The following is a 20,454-nucleotide window of genomic DNA, read 5'->3' on the forward strand; positions in this document are numbered from 1 at the left end:
CTGCTGTGAGTCTGAATTTCAGCAGGTTTCAGGGTGGATTTTGATTTTTCTCCTGTTGATTCATCTTTGAGAATATTCAACACTCCCACATAGCTATGTTTTATCAATATTAAATGTTCTTGGCACAATGCATACCGTGTCTTTGCCAACACACCCCATCACTCCCCCACTGCTTCACTAACCTCAGCTAACTTCCCGGATGGAGAAGACCAGTGGCTTACGATCCACAGGCCCAGAAGATCTCACCTGAAATCTGTGACTGAATGGCCCCTCCTTTTCAGAACATCAGCCTGGAGTCCTTGCCTGTCTCGGCATCTCATAAAAGATAACTCTTATGAGATCTGGTCTCTCCTCAGAACCCCTACCTATGGCCTGTTGATTCCTTACCTCCATGGATTCTATTGGAATCTACGGTTCACTTCTGTAAAACCTCTGGCCTTGGCCAGAGTGGCCCATGCCTGCCACCCCAGCATGGGGTGAGACAGGCTGATTTTGAGGCCAGGCCTATCTAAGGAAACTGTGCCTCAAAACAAAACAAAACCGAACCAAACCAAAATGGTCTTTCTAACGACAAACTAAAGCTCAAACCCAAGGGCTGGAGAGATGGCTCAGTGGTTAAGAGCGCTGACTACTTTCCCAGAGGGTCCTGGTTCAATTCCAAGCACATGGCAGCTCACAACTGTCTGTACCTCCAATTCTAGGGGATCTTGTACCCTCACACAGGCATGCATGCAGGCAAATACCAAGGTACACAAAATAAAAATAAAAAAAAATGCTCAAACCCTAAATCCCTGCCCTGTCTTTGCAGGAGCCTAGCAGAGCTAACCTTGTTCCCTGTCAAATGAATATTTCTGAGAAGACCCCAGCCCTCTTTAGGGAAAAAAAAAAAACCAACAACAAAAAATCCAAAACAAAACAGACACATCTTACAGACATCTTCCTGCTGTCATTTAGGTCAGGAGCTTTATACAGAGACTGGAGTGGCTCAGCACTACCTTGCTGGCTTCTTGTTGATTTTGTTTTTGAGGCAATCTCTTGTAGCCAAGCCTGGCCTTGAATTCTGATCTTCCTTCCCCCTCCTGCCAAGTGTTGGGAGTCTACGCAAGAGGCTTGGAGCCACGGCACCCTGCTCTTGCTTCTGGTTTTAACACAGATAACAGCAAGAACAAGAACAAGAACAACAACAACAAAAACCAATCAAACAAACAAAAAACCCCACTCAGCTTATCCCTTTGGTGGGCTCTAAGCGCCATCTCTCTGCTCTGCATCCCACAAGAGTTCAAACTCTGACCAAGGCCGGGCAGGCCATCCGGGCTTTTGTTCTGGTGTCTCCATGTTCACATTACCCCCTCACGGTGGTTTTATATGATTTTTGTCTCTAGTCCCAACACTTGTTTTGCCTTCTGATGGACTCAGAAAGCTCTCCGACTTGTAACTCTATGCTTCGTGGGCCCATAGCGGCGACCCTGGGACACTTCATAGTAATGATTTTGAAAGAAACCTAGACTGAGCCAACCGTGGATATTGAATGAACGTGCAGTTTAAAGAGACCTTTACGGGGTTGGGGATTTAGCTCAGTGGTAGAGCGCTTGCCTAGGAAGCGTAAGGCCCTGAGTTCGGTCCCCAGCTCCGAAAAAAAAAAGAACCAAAAAAAAAAAATAAAAAATAAAGAGACCTTTACATCAGAAGTGATTAACGTTGAGATTTGACCCCGGGGGATGCTGCTGCGAGCCCCTCTGGTTTCAGTTCACCCCAGGGGTGCTCGCACTCTGGGCCACAGGAAGTTTCCCGAAGGCCACTAGAGGGCACTCATGCCTTAGCTTTAAGTGAGTCATTGGCCGCACATCGCACAGGCTTCAGAGCCTGGCTGACTTCCTCTAGCTAGGGGCGAAGCTGGGCAGTTAATGTGAAAGGCTCTTCCGGGCCCGGGGAAGAAGTGGCGATTCTGAACCGTGAGCGGGTGACCTTGTAACCTGAGGCCCTTGGGCGAGCACATTTTCTTTTTGCACTGCAGGTTCTTCATGTATAGAGGAAAGATTGGGTTATGCTAAGAATTGTGAATTGTGCCCCGAAAGGCCCTTTTGGGGCCTCATATAAGGGCCCCAGAGGCAGGAGGGCTGAGGAAAAGCCACCCTCTCCTATGGAGAAACCTATTTCATTAATTATTTTATTTAAAATTTGAAGACTCGATGCTGATTCTTAGTATCAGAAGAAAGTTGGGAAGTAGGAAGACTTGGCCAGTGCTCGGCCAAAGTGTACGGCTCTGGCTGCAACCTTGGCTTTGGTCCAGAGGTTTGCAGTGAGACAAGACACACTTTCACTTCAGAAAAAGTCTGCTGAGTGAGCCGGGCCGCATAAGGTAGATGCCCGAGGATGTTCTGACGAATTCGACAGGTGGAGGTTAGTGCAAGGGTCAGTCATTCCTAGAAGGGCTGGAACTCACCACCACTGGTTTTAGTCACCATTCTTAGATCAGGAATTCTAGCAGGGGACAGGAGAACTGGGTAAAAGTGTCCTTGAGACTTCATGGCTGGTCCTGAAAGGGGAAAAAAAATGCATTTTAGAGAGAGAGAAAAGGACTTTTCTTTGACATTGAAAATTTCTTGTAAAAACATTCAGATATAAAGCTTAAACTAGGATAATACATGTGTATGGGAGGGAAAGCAATGACCATATAACCCTCTGCCCAATGTTCATTGACTCATACTCCTGCATGCTGTACCAGTAGGAACGAAAAGTGTGGGAGGCTCCTAAACGCTCTTCCACATAGGAACTTGGAGAGGCTTCTACGAGTGTTTGTGGCTGGGAGTGGTGATGCCTTTGATCTCAGCACCCAGGAGACAGAGCCAGGTGAGTTTGAAGTCTGTGAGTTCGAGACCAGAGTGGCCTGCATAGTGAGTTCCAGGCTGGCCAAAGTGACATAGGGAGACCCTGTCTCAAAAGAAGCAAACAAAAAACCAAACCGAAAGCAAAATAGAGAATGTTCGCGTGGCTCCGGGGCAAACACCTGCTGAGCATGTGTTTCTAGGTTTGATCCACAGCATGGAAAAAAAAAAAGACATTTATAAAACCTTGGGAAACTGGAAGTAGCTGAAGCTATGTCAACAGCCTTCCTATGGCAGACCAGAGCCGGGAGTCTCTCTGTGCAGAACCCAGGGTACATGCAAAGGAAGAGGATGAGTTTCAGGTCAAGAATGCTGACTGAAAAACACAAATTTCAGGGCAATAGTGACCGTTGCTGTGCAGTACGTACACAATTAATGGACACATTGTTGGGGGATTCAAACATATGTGGTAATTATAAAAACGAGGAAGAGATTGACCAGTGGATCGACACAGTTCAGCTGCCTTCAGCCATCAGGAGGGAAGTGGGGAGGGGCAGTGTGCCTCTCCTTTGATCTCGGAAGCCAGTGGGGAATGCTGGGTATCAAACCAAGAGCTTGGACAGGCTAGGTTAGCATTCTACCCCTGAGCTCTGTGTGTGTGTGTGTGTGTGTGTGTGTGTGTGTGTGTGTGTGTGCACGCGAGCACAGCAAAATTATCAATAAGGATGTGGGTAGTCGCTAGAAATGTTTGTTAATACATCCACAAATATTTTATAACAGTGTCTGTGTCTACTCAATATTTAACTGTAGTAAAATAACGAGAGACAAAATAAATCAAAACATTTTTTAAAAACCCATCTCATATCATCCACAGTCATCCTGACTACTACTAGGGTGTTTGTCCTTCACCTTTGGAGGTCACTGAATTTACTCGACAGGCAAGTATTTCATCCCTAAGCAGTAGATTGGGAACAGAGCAGGGGCCAGGAGGTTCAGCCAGGCATCAGCAGGCAGGCACCGGCCGGTTACCACTCACCCAGAGCCGTGTTGCCTGAGATGAGAGGGGCTTCAGGGTACTTGGCTTTCAGCACCAAGAGTTCTTGGAGGGTTCCTGGGGCGATCCAGGTAATTCTCTCTCCATAAAAGGTTAGTGTTTGCTTCTCTGGGTTCTCAGCCATCCTCTGAGGGCAAAGCACAGGATATCCGGTCTGCATACCAGTCACTCTGGGCCACAGGCCCTGGGAGGGTCGGTTTCTCTAGGCAGATTTCAGGGTTCTGGGGCCACTTACCCAGAAAGACAGTGACCATGTCCACTGGCTAAAACCTGAATTCCTGTAAATAGGTGGCCAACTGGGAACAAGTGATTTTATAAGCAGGCACCTGCCATTGACTACCTAGCCTGGGATAAGTTAGCATTAATTCAGTTTTATGGCTTTAATATCACAGTTATCCTAATGACCCTAAATTAATATCATTGGTCTGGATATTTCCTCTAATATTTAAGTCAATTCTCGGTGAGTTCTTGATGTCTGTCACCTCTTAGATATGTCAGGAGCATCTCACATTTAATTTGCCCCACATTGAGCTCCTCATAGCCCTCTCGGCCCTTGAAAAGGAACCCCAAAGGAAAGATGACCTGCCCCCCTGGAGGTTTTCCCTCTTGGTAACTGGCACCCTCTAGCTACACGTAACACTGAGTCAGGCTTGGCTCTGTCACATGACACCCAGCAGCAAGCACACCCAGAATCCACTTGGTCCTCACCACCTGCTCTGGAGGTCAAGTCTAGCCACTACCCTTTGGAACGGTGTTTATCCCCTCACTGAACACTCTGCTTCCCCCCCCCAAACTTTAGGAGGTTCTTGGCTCAGCAACGGGCAGCATCCTGTCAGTAGGAGCTGACCCTCTTCTATGCAACCTCCCTCACAGTGGCTTTATTATCCAAGCAATGTTGAATCCAGCGCAGCCTACCCTGATGGCTTCTGACCTTCCCTCTTTACTGTGTTCTGTCCAGGTCGACCCAGTGCGTCTGGATTAGGCCAGCTGTTGTCTTGTGTCTAGCGTGTTCACCCAGGGCCTAGATGCTTCTCCCAGAACAGCTCCCATGACAGATTCCATTTTTCCTTCTAGAATTTCTTCAGACATTACCCCCTCAGAGGCATCTTCCTGTCTGTGGCACTGAAGATTACAAGCACTTGCGTTCTAGCCTTGCCTCTGCTTGGTGATTTTTTTTTCCTTAGCTCTGGCTGCCTTGGAACTTACTATGTAGAGCAGGCTGGCCTCGAACTCACAGAAATCCAACTGCCTCTGCCTCCTGAGTGCTTGGATTAATGGCTCTACGTCCAGTTTACATATTTATCTATTATTTTGCTCACCACCCACCTTTCTTATTGGATTACACGCTCTCCCGGGGTAGTGTCTTCTGTTAGCTTTGTTCCTTACTGTATGGTTAGTACTTAGGACAGTGCAGTACGTTGCTAACGAATACTTATTTTTGAGTGAGTATATTCTCATTCAAAATATTCAGAATATTTTCTTCCCCCAGAAAAGGGGGCTGGAGAGGGTTGGGGGTGTGCTGCTCTCGGCAGAGGACCTGAGTTTGGTTCTCAGCACCCAGATTGGATACCTGCTATGCCAGTTCCAGGGACCTGACACCTCTGCTGCCCATGGGCACACGTGTACACTCAGGTGTACACACTCACACACAGACACACCGACACACACACCATTGAAATTAGAAATAAGTACTTAATAAACGAGGGGAAAGTATTTTATAGAAGGGGGATAGGATGCCAGGGGAGGAGCATTCACTATGCTTATGGAGGAGGGGTGGAGCGGCCACCCTTGTTTCTATCAGGCAAGAAACTGCCCCCAAAGCAGGGGGCAAAGGAAGGGAAGAGGCAGGAGTTTCTTACGGTCGGTGTGATGGCGTTCCTGGAAAAACACAGACAGGGATGTTCACTCAGCAAAGCTGAATGACTGTCCAGGGACAGTCAAGAGGGACACTTTCCAGACCACACTGATGAAAGTGATGGTGTTTAAAGTCCGAGGTCAGCCAGGGATGGGAGGAAGTAGGTTTCTGGATCCTAACCAACACTTCCCCCATTTGACGTGTCACCCAAAGGATATGGTAGATTTACAAGACTGGGTTCATAACCAGAGATTTCACCAAGCACACAAGATACCCGTGTTGTCTTACCAGGAGTTCTGGGGGAAATATGAGCTCCTGGGTCGGGTCCAAGGGCTGGAACTCGTCTTTCACAAATAGCTCCGTGCAAATCTTTATAAAAGGAAGAAGCAGATGGCTGTGTCAGCTCAGCTCGATTGGAAAGAGCCCTGGAACTCTTTAAGGAATTAGGCAGGATGCATGCAGTCTGAGTCTCTCATTTCCCCTGTAAATGCAACTCCCTGTAACCCAGTGACTTAAAATAGGGATGTGACTGCCAGAGACTGGCTGATTGCCACTAATATGGTTCCCAAGGAAGGAGTGCCATCCACTCTCGTAAAGAGCATCCTGGGAAATGCCGAGACGTGTCGTGAAAGTGAACAGATGCTAAAGAAGCTTGGGGAATCTCCACTGGGCTTACCGCCCCCTCCTTTGCCAGTCATGGTCAACAATCTAAAGCTCTGGGGAAAATGGCTCTAAACATATCTTTCTGCATAAACACACACACACACACACACACACACACACACACACACACACACATCCTCTTTAGCTCTTAACTCATCACCGTCCCTCTCTCACTGCCAGGAGGACAACCTGAGGACACAGGAGATCTGAGCTGTGGGCTTTGGGGGTGCAGGTTGGTGCAGAGAAGAGAGAGAGAAGGCTGGAGGGCCTACAGGTCTGGTTCCCTCCTAACACCCCACCCCCACCGACACCCCCACTGACCTCTCCACCAGTGCTTAACCTTTCCAAAGAGTAAATGGAGATAATGCTTATTTTGGAGGGTAATTGGAATGATGAAACGGCCTGACATTTGTCATTTCTCACACCCCAACTCCTTTTTTCTTCTTCTTCTTCTGTCTCTCTAAGGCCTTACGAGCGAGGTTCCAGAAAGAACACATAGTTATTCCTTGTAAGGGCTCTTTGTGCCACAGCAGGTTGAGGTACTGCAGGCCAACAGTTGACCAATTGCTTTGTGTGTGAGAATTAGCTTGGGCAGTACTTGGGGCCAGTGATTTAGTTCTAAGACCTAGAAAAAAGATTTCGCTTGGGAATTAAAGTGGCAAACCATAAATCAACACAAAGAAACAAAAAGTTTTAACAGGGTCTAGGGCAAGACTTAACAGTTGTCCAAATGGAAGATTGTCAGAGAGGAAGGGGAAGGGGCGGTCACAGGCAGACACTTGCCACACAGCAGGGACACGCCTGTGAACCGCCTTCTCCACAGAACGTAGCATCCTAGTGTGTGTCACTGTTAGGAAAGGATGAGGCTTTACTTTATAATCGTGTTCCTCCTTGTGAGCAAACCGAGGCAGTCTGGCTTCAGCACGGCCCTCGGTGTTCGGCTTAATCTAAGTCGAGTGATACCTAGTGCCTAGCTGATGCTCAATCCCAGTGCCCGAGTCTTCAAGGTTGGGAAGGGACTCTGGGATGTGTTGACTCTTCCAAGTGTTGGTCTTCTGTGAGTCACTATGGGGGTGTACAGCTCGCCTCCTCAGGGTACACCTCTATTCCACCACACACCTTCTTTAGAGAAAGGGTACGAGTGGGAGGGCCGTGTGGACAGGTGGGTGTGAAGGACACAGACACACGGAGAAAGGCTGAGGGGCAGCTTTTTCTCAGGCCCACTCTGAGCTCTTTCACAGCTTAAGAGGTGTTAGTTAGGATCTCACCAACCTCTCTATTTGACTCCTGTGAGAACAGGGCAGTGGATCGTTTAAAAAAGGTGCCTCTCTCAGAAGGTAAAGCCAGAGGATGGAATGCTGCTGTGGACTTTAAAGTGGTGGCCATTAGCTTGCCCATTAGTTGACAGTGTTGTTTCTGCCTCAGCTCAGGGACAGAGGATGGCTGTGTGAGCAGGAACAGCTCTAGAACTCTGTTTCTAACCATGGAGGTGACCGTCCCTCATGCGGTAGATGTTTTCCCTGCCGTCTAAGAGGTTTTTGTTTCCCTTTTGTTCCAGCCTGTCTAATCTGAGGTCTATGAAGGGGAAAATGAGACTGTGATCTCTGAATGAACAACTTTGCTCAGCACAGGCCTGCAAGTGCTTGGGAAGGTCGCAAACAAAGTGGGGGACCACCCCTCAAATGCGCACGCTTGGTGCCAGAGCTGGTGGGCTTTAAGCAAGGTACACACAGAGAGAAGAAAGCAGACAGAGGGACTCACATCACTTTTGCTTCCAGATGAGTCACCTTCCTTCTGATCCAAGCAACACTGTCCTGTTCCTTTCTGCAGACAACCATCTGACTCCTGAGGACATGAAGTGCTTCATGTGAACAATACTTTTTATATGCAAATAAGGACGTGCCCTGGAGGTTTGGATAATCTCTATGAGACCTCAGAACCTGAAGTCTTCTACTTAACCAGGGATAGCACAAGGCTGTTCTTGCTATGCTTGTTTATTTATTTTTATAAGGTAACTTGACTCCTGTGTAAACATGTAATATAAAATAGCACAATGTACAGAAGTCTAAAAGAAACACCCAGTGCCCAGCGCTGGCATTTTGATGTATTTGAGATTATATTGTATTTATATCCTATATACACTGTACTCAGTAGATGAACATCATTCATTGCAATTAAAACATTATGTTCATATCAGAGCTATTTTAGGGTAATGACCAATGGTAAAATGCACTTTTTATGATATTTTTCAGGGCAACCACAATGATTTGGAACATTGTTAATTATAATTCACATGGAACCTTTATCAAAGGGAAACAGTTTAAGTGCAAAAGGGATGTGCAGCTTGGTGAGTTGATGGCAGTTTCAACGTGGTTCCCACTTGCAGCTCACCCATTTCCATTTCTTGTAAACCCCACTCCTTGTACCTTTTTCCTCAGGTGGTTTCTCCTGCCTTGCAAACACTTCTTTGCCCACCATAGGCTCTTAGGTCCCTAGGATGGACGTGGATCGATGGTGGCTGAAGAAAACTGTGCTTTTTTGTGTTCAGTGGGTAATAAGACCGTCCGTGTCTTATCTAGGGCTGGATTTCTTTCACTCGGTAACGTGGCATGAGACTGGCTGGTGACAGGGTGAGCTATTGGAACTCATTTTGGGCTTTATCTCCAGCACCTGTGCTCCAGGAGAGGCTGCTAACACCTATACTCTAGGGAAAGGAATTGATTTAGCCTACTTGCTGGTACCTCATGCTTTCCCATTTACATCAGCAATCTGCTGGGTGTATAGTTTCTTCATTTCACTTTTTAGTGTGTCAGCTCTGACTCCTTTATGAGGCAACAGAAATCTGGGACACACATGACCAGGATACCTGCCTGACTTTGGGACACACCCATTGTACATTTCCAGGTCTACCTCTAATGTGTGTGGAACTGAGGCAGGGGCACATACAGAGACATTAGCCTATGGCTTTTGCTTTCTCTTCCTACATAGCTCTGCAGGGGCCTCATATGCTCCTGTGAATACCCCAGCCCACTGTCCATTCTCTCTCTCTCTATAAGGAGCTTCATTGATCTTGTGTGTACACATTGGCTCCTAAGACCTTCCCTTGACCATCTCAGGAAAGTACCTAGCCTAAAGTTACAGTTGAAGCCCTATATGGAGAATGATCCAGAAAAGGATAGGCATATGGGTTTACCAGTATGGACTCTTGAATAGCTGGACAAGGACCACAGGGGGCTCCTCCAAGATGTGAGTTACCCTTTGCTTCTGCCTAATGTCTCTTCCCACATCCACCCTGTCCTCAGCAGAGGGTCATCAAATGCTATTCATACTGTCAACAGCATTCTCAACATGAGTAATTATTTGTTGAACTCCTACTAACTGCCAAGCAAGACATTTGAGTTTTCACCAGAGAGGCATCTCTATTTTTGGAGGCTGCTCCCTGTGTTCTTGGAGTGAATTTTAGTGTCTACTTTGTGTTTTACCTTCTTTTTCTGTTTTCCCATTTCCAGTTGCTTGGGTTCTCGGGAGAAAACTTCACCAAAGCAAAGCATGGCCCGAGTTCTAATGTTTACATCTCAGCTGCACTGCATAGATGCTCAACTGGTGGCAAGTGTCTGGACAGCTGGCTAGTCCACACGACTTCCCTTTGTGCTTCTAGACCACATCAAAGTTGGTGTAATGCTCACCTGGTCTTCAGCAAGTCCTGGCAACTCCAGTGAGTCCCCGCCCTCTGCCCCTCCCCTCTGTGATGACTTTAGTTGGTTGTGATGGTCTTACAAACCCCATTCTTGTGTCCCCAGCTTTGACCACCTGTTCTTCTCATTCCTACTTCTTATGATGTGTCTCCACTCACCCACCCTTGTGTACTCACCATGCAGAAGGTTCTGCCACTTTCCAGAATCGGCCGATACCCAGTACACCGACAGAGATTACCTGATCAGAGGGGAAACATAGCTGTCAATTGCTTGTCCCTACTGCTTATTTTTTTCAGATTATTATTTATTTATGGGTATGTGTGTCTGTATGTGGATGCTCTTGGAGGCCAGAAGAAGGTGTTGGATTTCCTGGGGCTGAGGTTATGGGTGGTTGTGAGCCACCAACCAATGTGGGTACTGAGAACTGAACTCTGAAGGTTCAGCAAGCTCTCTTAATGATTAAGCCATATCTCTAGACACTCTACTGGATTCTTTTAAAGACTGAAATAGATCTAATAGATTTCAGTTCTGGGGAATAGAACTCAGGGCCTTGGACATGTTAGGATAACATTCTACTTCTGAGTTATGACCCTAGCCATGATGTTTAGCTATTGACAATAACTATTTCAAATTATGTAAGACAGTGATCTTTAAAAAAAGCAATTCCCAAGGTGGTACTAGACAAACAAAGCGTCACAGATGGTCTGCCAGGTGTGTTCCTCAGAGGCTCTTAGGTTGCTGCATCAGAATCCCCTGGTTGTATTCGTTAAGAACATGAATTTGACTTTCTGGAACCCAAGCATCTGGAGACAGGCCCAAGAACCTGAATTTGAGAGACCAGCAGGCCATTCCGCTACATGCTAAAGTCTGGAATCCTCACCATTTCCAAGGATGAGGGTGAACGTCTGAGAGTTCATATGCTAGAGTTCATCTCTGATGGCCTGACTAAGAAGTTTGGGCTCAAAAGATCAAAGCTATGGGTTGGTAAAGAAGGGGTAGACTTCTCAGAGCAGCAGGAAAAAGATGGGGAGAGACTGGCCTGGAGGAGTCATGTAGAGAGCAGGAAATATGATAAATTGGGCTTGGTCAAGTTTTAGGACTGAGGACCTGAAGCTTTTGAAGAGAGACCTGTGGAAGGTGGAGGTTTTAGATAAATTAGTATGATTCTTTGATTATTACTATTAATTATTATTTTATTGGGGATTGGACCCAAGGCCTTTACCAGTGATAGCTACTCTATCATATGCTTGGCTCTGAATTTCTGCACTTGAAAGAAGAGATAAAGATAGAGCTAGGGGGACCAAGAGAGAGGGAGGGGGGGAGATAGGGAGGGAGGGGAGTGGGGAGGGAGGAAGAAGAGAGAGAGAGAGAGAGAGAGAGAGAGAGAGAGAGAGAGAGAGAGAGCGCACATCTGTTCTCATTTGTCTGTCTTCCATCTATGAATGGAGGACTCGTTTAGGGATTGGTAACACCTGGAGGTAATGTTTGTTAACCCTTTATGTTTATGCAGTTGAAGCTGCTGTACATCTTTCAGATGAGAGGCTTATTATGAATTGAGATACGCTCCCTGTCTAAAGATGCAAAGTCTTAAGCCCTAGAAACTGAACACAACCCTGTTGGAAAATAAGAACTCTTGTGAAATCGTGCTACAAGGAGGTCGTCCAGGATCGGGATGGGCCTAACCCAGTGGCTGATGTCCTAAACAAGAGGAAGATTTATAACCCAGACAACAAGGGGAAAGGTGGGAGAGAGAAACAGATTAGAGTTAGGCAGCTCATGAGCTCGGAAATGCCAAGGCTCAGCTGACACCCGTCAGAGGCTGAGGGGAACAAGGAGGCGGTCTCCTCGGAGCTTTCAGACACAGCACAGGTGGGCTGACAGCTTGACTTAATGCTTCCAGAACTGCGTGAGAGCGTCCTGTGTTCTAAGCCAGCTTGTCGTGCTTTGTTTGGTAGGCTCACAGATTCAGGCCCTTGGGGCACGTGATAAGTCAGGAGACAGAGAAGGGTGGTGGCCCCTGTGCTGTGTGCAGTTGACTTGACATCTTCCGTGTCTGCACAGAAATGTTACAAATGACTGTGGCTTGGCTCTTGAGCAGAGGTGGCATGAGGCTGAGGATGGTGTGGGAAAGCTTGAAGAACCTTTTCCTTCTGCCTGCCTCCTGGGTCACACCTACCTCCCAATGCTTCCAGGAGCTGCTCCTCTGAGGGCTGCGGGTAGTTCCTGAGCAGAGCATACATGGACATCACCATCCCAGGGCTGCAGAATCCACACTGGGTGCCGTGGCTCTTGGCGAGTCTCTCCTGGAAGGGTACAGCTGTGGTCACATGTGCCGCCACTGACTCTCTCCAGGGTCCAGAACCTGCACCTTCCTCACTCTCTGAGCCAGTGTGTCCCGCCCCTCTGTTCAGGGTCTGTATACTCCCTTTCTAGGCAGCTCTCGAAGGCAGTGTCTCAGAAGCTACATCTCACAACTTTAATTACTTTTCAGGGTTCAATGCTCTGAGGCTTGTGCTTGGGAATTAGCAGTGTGCAGCCTGCACCCCCACTGAGAGCATCCTCCAGGAATCAGTAATTATTAGGAGGGTGCGCCTAAGTCTCAAAACTGGTTTTCTTGAACACCCGTACATCTTCCATGGCTTAGTTCTCACAGGAGGCTGTGTGGCTTTGACTGACATGGAGACCATTAAAGATCTTTTGTCATCTTCTTTACTGTTTTCTGTGTCAGCTCAAAAAGCCCAACTTTCAGGGACTGAGGATTTTGGTCTGTTAGAGTGTGATCTATGGTCTGGTAATTCTGACTTCTTCTGGGAAATGGTAGGGAACTCAGGTCCCTGCTCCAAACTGCTTGACCAGAATCTGAACTTTTAGCAAGTTCCAGTTGACTCTTGGGGACACCAAAGCTTGGAAGCCTGGCTCTAGATTTAGTGTGTAATGCCTGGGGTCCCACTGTGTTGACTTTGTGCGAGTGTCTTGCACAACTTCCTAGCAGACTCTTTTATGGGCCCTTCATCTTTACCTCTTTGTATCTCTCTCTCTCTCTCTCTCTCTCTCTCTCTCTCTCTCTCTCTCTCTGTCTGTCTGTCTTTTAATGATTTATTATTTTATTTATATGAGTACACTATAACTGTCTTCAGACACACCAGAACAGGGTATTGATCCCTGTTACAGATGGTTGTGAGTCACCATGTGGGTGCTGGGAATTGAACTAAGGACCCCTACAAGAGCAGTCAGTGCTCTTACCCCCTGAACCGTCTCTCCAGCCCTGAAGTTGACTCTTAAGTGGTTAAACCAAGAAACACATGCTCTTCCCTAAAGTTCCTGAGCATTGGTTGATCTGGCTGTGGCTTCCCAAACTCCCACAACAATGACAGGAGACTTAGTACCAGCACATGTCATGTCCCCCTTCAGTCCAGCACTGCTGCTTCAGCAGCAGGCTGCATGTTGGAGGGGACTGTCCCTATCCTCTGGGGAGTTGCTTTCAGACTTCCTTCAGTCAAATTCTGATTTCACTCCTCAAACCTTTATGCTACAGGGAATGATCCCTAAATTTTATCCCATAAAAACATTGTTTGATACCAATTATACTATAAACTGGAGTAGACATTGATCACAGGGTATAGAATAAATGTCTCTGAGGGGCTGGGGATAAAGCTGTTGATAGGGTATACTATACATATATGTATGGTATGGATGTGTGTACCTGAGTATGTGTACATGTAACATGTGTGTAGTACCTGTAGAAGCCAGAAGAGGGCATCAGATCTCCTGGCACAGGAGTTAGAGGCTGATATAATTGATATAATGCTGAGAATAAGTGCTGAGAATTGAACCTGGATTCTCTGGAAGAGCAGTCAGTGCTCTTAACCATAGCGATATATATATATATATATATATATATCTCGTCTCGTGTATTCCAGGCTGGCCTTGAGCTCACTATGTAGAGGAGGATGACCGGGAACTCCTAATCCTTCCCCAGTACTGTGGTTATAAGTATGTGCCCCTGCCAGGTTTCTTAGTCCCGAGGACTTCAGGCATGGTAAGCAAGCACTGTATCAACAGCTATATATCCCCAGCCCCCACAGAGGCATTTATTCTATATCCTGTGTTCAATATCTACTCCAGTTTATAGTAAATTGGTATCAGACAAGGTTTTTAAAATCTTGATATTATTCAAATAGAAGAAATAATGAAAGATAACCATTTAATCAAATGAAGGTGTGTTTTAGCTTTCTCTTGCGTCACTGATCAGATGTTATCACCATGATCAATGAGTGTCCAAATACCCAAAACTCCCACATTGTGACCCAGAATGTGGAGGTGACACAGTCTGCACAGCCTTTGGCAAAGTGTAGTTCAGAAGTGAGAGGATTAGAATGTGTACTTACCTGCACGGGGTGCAGCCTGGTCTTGATGCTTCCCACACCTTCCACGGTGGTGACAGCAGCCCCATGCAGGGAGCACAGGGGCACCAGGCATGCCATGACAGAGAAGTGTCTTTGTGTGGGAAACATAAAGAAAACCAAGTGAAGTGACACAGACCTGCCCCCGAGGAGGACCAGAACTAAGAGAGGCAGCAGCTCTGATGGAGTGGGAGGTGAGGGACTGCAGGGGTGACAGCTCTGATGGAGTAGGAGGTGGGGGGACTGCAGGGGTGACAGATAAGAGCAAGTCAAAGCGCTCTCTGCTCATTCCACACCACCTGTGAGGACTGGGGATCCTTAATGTGAGCCTGGACATCCCCGAACGTCAGAAAATCTCTACAGTCTTAAAACAAACCCCCTAGGAGCTTTTAATCATTAAACCTCCTTTCCCCAGGTGTGAAAGGAGCCCTGTCCCCAGAAGGGTGGCTGAACTTCTATTAGTCTTTGTGAGAGCAACAGTCTTATGACAGGCAAAGGGTTTGTGCCTTTTGCCTATACCAATGCACTCTGCATTCATTCATTTTCTTGTTAATTTAATCTCTCTGAGTAATTTAACCATGTGTGTGTGTGTGTGTGTGTGTGTGTGTGTGTGTTTGTGAAATCTGTGTTTTGAAGCCATTTTGGTTTGGACTAAAGATGTGGATGAAGTTCAAGTTGTAAAATGTGACTCGTATTTAGAGGGTGCGGCCATGGTCCAGGTCCTTGCTCTGCAAGGTTGGTCCAGTTCAAGAACAAAGAGAGCATTAGCTTCCAGGCCAGAAAATATGGGCTCAAGTGGTTAGGCTATTGGTTATATGACTTTGAACAGTCACCTCTTCTTTTTGAGCTTCAGTTTCTTTAAGTATGGAATAAACTGTTGGCTTTTCTTGATTCTTAATCTGGAATACATAGACAGGCCTGGGAGGTCGTGGTCTCCCAGAAGTGACATACAGAAGGCAATTGGCACATCTCTGTTATCAGAGTGAAGGGCTCACGGCATTTGTGGGGATTTTCCAGGGGGTTCAAATGTGGAGACGCTAAGATCTGGTCTTTTTTAGTCATGCGGTAGAAGAGAAGCCAGGCAGGGACAGACCTCTCCTCTGGCTCCCGGACCCTGGGTAGCTACCTTGTCTTCTTGCACACCGGATCGTGCTGGGACACCATCACAGTGCAGGCCCCGCAGCCTCCTGTCCCACAGGCATACTTAGTCCCCGTGAGGCGTACTGGAAAGGAAGAAGTCAAGGAAAAAACGCAAGGCAGACATTTTGCCTCTGAGGTAGCTGCTTCCCTAGGTGTTACTCGTGCGAAGGGTCTTTGTGGGCGGACATCCAGTCTGAGAAGACATTTGATTAGCTATGTGGCTCTGGGTATATTAGCCCATTCTGGCTCATCTCCATTTTGGTTAGTTTCCATTTACAGGGAAGAAGGAGCGATGCCTACATTGCCAGGCAAGCTCACCATAAACCTCTTACCGGGTTTAAGATAAAACTCCTTAGACAAACCCTACTTCGTTACCGGTGTTTTGGTGTCTTCTTCTGGTCCTAATCACATAACTTGGGGAGAAGAACTATTTTTAACAACTCAGCACATTTTAATTTTGGCCGGTAATGACCCAGTCTTCCTCTGGCTGCATTGCATCTGAAGTGGGGTGATGAGCCTCTAGGTCTCAGATCCTTGCTTCCAGGTTCCACCATGAGCATCCTCCGCTCTAACTCCAGGTAATGGCAAACCTGGGCTCTGCCTCTATGTTTCTCTTTCTTCCCCTGTTTCCACGTAAGATTGATCAGCTGTGACTAAAAAGACTTTAAACTCATCAACCCCTTGCTATTTTCTATCATCTATCTATCTATCTATCTATCTATCTATCTATCTATCTATCTATCTATCATCTATCTCTGTTCTGTTAGTTCATTGGTCAACAGTGGTTCAGAGGGATTATGATAGTGAAGAAGGGCCTAGGTGAGAAACTGAGTCCTATTTCAGAGAGGGGACCAGTGACAGTTTTCACTTGGCTCTAAGCAGAGTCACTGTGTGCCGGACTGGCTACCTTCCCACTCGCCACAACAACTGGAAGTCTTGGTTATTTAAAACATAAAATGTTTTGACGTTCAATATTGGCGGCTAGTTAGAGCCCACGTGGGCTTTCACACAAAGCTTGTGCAGAGGCAATGTCATCAGCTTGTTACTCTGTCTTTAGCTTCACTATTTATTCCCCCCAGCAATCCATTGGGCTTTGTAATTAAAATACGTTTATCATTATGAAGACCTGTGTTCCAGCATCTAAGATGGTGGGGTAGGAAATCTGAGGTAAGAAAATCGATGGATGTAAGGTAAAGAAATCTTTCCCCTTGTCATATCCAGTTGCTGAATCTGAGAATCTGGTTCTGTAAAGGGCAGGTCACAGGTAACCCAAGCCTCTATTACATAACACTCAGGTGGCTTGGCAGAGCCCGAGTGCATCGCTTAGCTTCTACTTCACGATATTCAATCACACATAAGCAATGCTGGGAAACTTTCTCCTCTCACCAGCCCCATTAACCTGATATTCTTACAGCTACCGCCAAAAGCAAACAGCAGGCAAGGGTCAAAGGGCTGTAAGCCTCGCCCCTCACAACCGCAGCGGCTTAAGCACCATACGTTCTACAAGGCCTGTATAGACAAGGCTGAAACTGTGATGGAAAGGGTCCAGTTCTTTCTCAGGAAGGCCAGCAGAGTGACTTCTGGGTCCACGTTCTTCTCTGTCACCTGCGTTGGAAACAGGAGGGATTATGGGATTGAACGGATGACTCAGCAGAATGTCTGTTTGATGTGGGAGGTAGGACGGAGCAGACCAGCCCTGCTCTGAGGGGATTACCGGCAGGAGCCTCACAAGGCCAGTGTAGCAATGTGCTATTCTGTGGGACAGGAGCTGGGAGTCACCGAGGAGGGAGGCTGTCTCTGGAGATTTGTCACTTTGGAAAAGTATCTGCACTCTATTTTTCACTCGTGCTCTGTAGCCTGGCCTCCTGGAACCTCCCAACTGAGTCTTCGGAAGTATCTAAACTTGGAATGTGTTTGTTGTGGGGAGGGGGATGGAGGGTGGTCCAAAAGGGAGGGGAGGTGGGTGGGACGTCTCTACCATCTCTGGGATACCTGGCAGGGAACACGTGATCATCTCTGGGGTCCGGAATTTGTCACAGAAAGTCAGTAGGCTAAAGTTACTGTTGTCCTGGAGAGGTTCTGGGCCTGAGGTTTGAGTGGCCTCTGGTTAGCCTTGTCACCTTGCGCAGGACTCAGGGTAAGTCTAATGGGCCGTTAGAATTCCCCCATCCTTCCTCTGGAAAGTGGGGTGTTCACACCAAAAGACACACAGGAACTTCCTTGCTCTCTTTCCTGTTTGTTTCCTTTAGTATAGCTACTGTGCTTTTGCCCTGAGATGTCGTGTGAGCCATTCTGCTGTGTGACAGGCAAGGAAGGTTCAGTGGACCAACACTGGCTTCTTCCTTTCTCCTCAGAAGGAAGACACACACTTTTGCATAACTCAAAGAATAGAAATCTCTAGGAAGGTATTTTTTCTTTTTCTTTTTATTTTTCTTTACTTTTCATTGGAAATGAAATATTTAATTTAAATGTTTTAATTTCTCTTATTATTTAATCTCTTTTTATTGGATACTTTTTATTTACATTTCAAATGTTATCTTCTTTCCCGGTTTTCCCTCCAGAAACTCTCCATCTCCCCCTTCTTCCATGAGGGTACTCCCCCCCCCCAATTGCCCTACACCGGGGCATTAAGCCTTGACAGGACCAAGGGCTTCTCCTCCCACTGATGCCCCACAAGGCCACTTACTCATTCTCTAGGGTCTCACCTCATCACCAGAAAAATTACAGAAACCCATTCTCCAATGCCCTTGCTTTCACACTAGGCCCTTGACAGCTACCCAAGAATGTGATCAGACCCGCTCCATGCAAATATCCAATGGACTCCACCACAGCCTGCCTCCCCTCCCCTCCTCTTTAGTGACATTTAGTCTAGGCTCTGCCCTACAGTTACCTGGCAACAGCCAGGTGTGCCTGACTCACTATAAAGGTGCTGCTTGCCCCCTCCTCACTCTCCTGCCCTCCTGATCTCGCTCTCTCCTCTAGTCCTGTTCCCCCTCTATCCCAGTGCCACCCCTCCCCCATGTGCTCATGGCCGGCCTCTACTCCCCCTCTCCCATCTCAGCTCCTCTCTCCATGCCCTGAATAAACTCTATTCTATACTATATACTATATTATTGTGTGGCCGATCCTTCAGGGGAAGGGATGCTTCAGCATGGGCCCGCAGAGGCACCCACTTCCCCCACACCATAGCTCCCCTCCACCAATCATATCTTTGGTCTCTCCTATCTTTCTGTAGAACACAGCACTCTCCCCTCCACTCTGTTCCCTAATCCCCTCTCTCTCTTGACTTACTCTGTTCTGACTACAGCCATGCCATTCTGGGCTCATAATGGGATCTGGGGCTGATAGAGGAAGGAGCCTGTCTGGCTTTTGGGCCAATGGAAAAGCCATTAGTAACTCAGCTACCAAGTGATTGTCACAGAAGGGTGTGGTGGGTGCCTGGGAGGCTGCACACAGCGAGAGCACATGCAGGCCAATGACGAGCCCCGGGGGCTCCGGCTGCCTCCTTGGGCTGACTCCTGAGGGTGGACATGACTGCATCCCCACTAAGTGTGTGGGGTCAGAGGTCGGAAAGGCTCTTGGAGGGGAGGAACAAGAGTCCCGAGAAGCTGTGTGCTCTTGGAAAGTACAATGGGCTCATGATAAGAAGGGTCTGGGCACTAAAGTAGCCAGTGTCCTGTGTGAGGAGGGGTGAGGCTAGGGAGGAGGCCACCATCGAAAGTGGCAACTGTCCTCGTCTCCATATATTCCCAGAAGAGGCTGCAACCCAGGGGAAGAGGGGCCTCTAGCTTTTCAACTTGTGGGCCATGACGCCTTTGGAGGTCAAATAACTCTTTCACAGGTCACCTAAGACCCTCGGAACACAGGTGCTTTTGATTCACAAAGTAGCAAAATTACAGTTATAAAGTAGCAACGACAATAATTTTATGGGTTGGGATCACCACAACATGAGGAACTGTATTAAAGGGTCGCAGCCTTAGGAAGGATGAGAATTACAGCCATAGAGAAATTGATTTGGTAAATAGAAATACAAAGACGGATCCATTTAAAAACTTCAGGAGTTCGGAGTGCAAACCATGTTACAGGGTGCACTGCCTCTGTGTCTTGTGCCTCAGCGGCTCCTGCGCGACCACAGAAGCGACTTTCTTTCCATTTTTACAACGGCTGTGGGAAGCACAGGCCACAAGGGAACCCGAGTCTCAGGGAGGTGAAGGGATTTATATCAGGTTTTCAGTGAAGGGCCTGCCAGAGTCCCAGGGGTATACAGAGAACGCCGAGGCTTTCCCATTTTCCACTATTGCCAGGACCCAGTTGTTGCCTTTGAGGAGAGAAGAGAAGTCAAGATGGGTTCCTGAGCTTCTTGTCAGATCGGAAAGGAGAGGCTCAGATCGGATTCCCGAGTGCCCACGGGCGCCAGGGGTTTCTTGCTGCAAGCCACAGGGATAACTCTACGGGGTCCCTTACCTTCTTCCCGTTCACAAAGAACTCCAACTCATCGGAGCTCTGGGATGGGCAAGGCATGGCTCTGGTGAGTTTGGCCTCCTGGCTCTGATCCCGGCTACTGAAGTGAGGACAAAGAATCGAGGTAGAAGCAGGCAGCCTGGAGCCTCAGAGACAGCATGGAGTGGAGAATTCCTTGCTTTGTGGCTTTTTAAAGTCTAGGGCCTCCTAATCCCAGGCCTCAGCAACCACCAACCCTGGCTTTGAAGCTGGCTCAGGATGCAACCTATACCTCTTCCTGCTTTCTCTGAAATCTGAGAGTATCGTGAACCCACAAACGACAGCCTAAGCTTACACCCGTTCTGTGCATTGCCTCAAC

At 47.4% G+C, this 20,454-nt stretch overlaps 1 protein-coding gene across 1 annotated transcript in view; it reads right to left on the reverse strand.

Annotated features, from left to right (window-relative positions):
- The window catches only part of LOC116899433 (aldehyde oxidase 2), an 86,604-nt gene extending 66,448 nt beyond the window's left edge, over positions 1–20,156 (reverse strand). Inside the window, exons 1-10 of the mRNA XM_032901187.1 lie at positions 20,100–20,156; positions 17,183–17,240; positions 15,622–15,718; positions 14,481–14,589; positions 12,269–12,395; positions 10,269–10,330; positions 8,159–8,242; positions 6,023–6,103; positions 3,862–4,006; positions 2,444–2,536 (exon numbers count right to left, since the gene is read on the reverse strand). Of these exons, the coding sequence (XP_032757078.1) occupies positions 2,444–2,536; positions 3,862–4,006; positions 6,023–6,103; positions 8,159–8,242; positions 10,269–10,330; positions 12,269–12,395; positions 14,481–14,589; positions 15,622–15,718; positions 17,183–17,240; positions 20,100–20,156 (913 nt within the window). The remainder of the gene's footprint in view (positions 1–2,443; positions 2,537–3,861; positions 4,007–6,022; positions 6,104–8,158; positions 8,243–10,268; positions 10,331–12,268; positions 12,396–14,480; positions 14,590–15,621; positions 15,719–17,182; positions 17,241–20,099) is intronic.
- Between the last annotated feature and the right edge of the window lie 298 nt (positions 20,157–20,454).

This window comes from Rattus rattus, chromosome 4 (genome assembly GCF_011064425.1).
Source record: "Rattus rattus isolate New Zealand chromosome 4, Rrattus_CSIRO_v1, whole genome shotgun sequence".
Taxonomy (NCBI): Eukaryota; Metazoa; Chordata; class Mammalia; order Rodentia; family Muridae; genus Rattus; species Rattus rattus.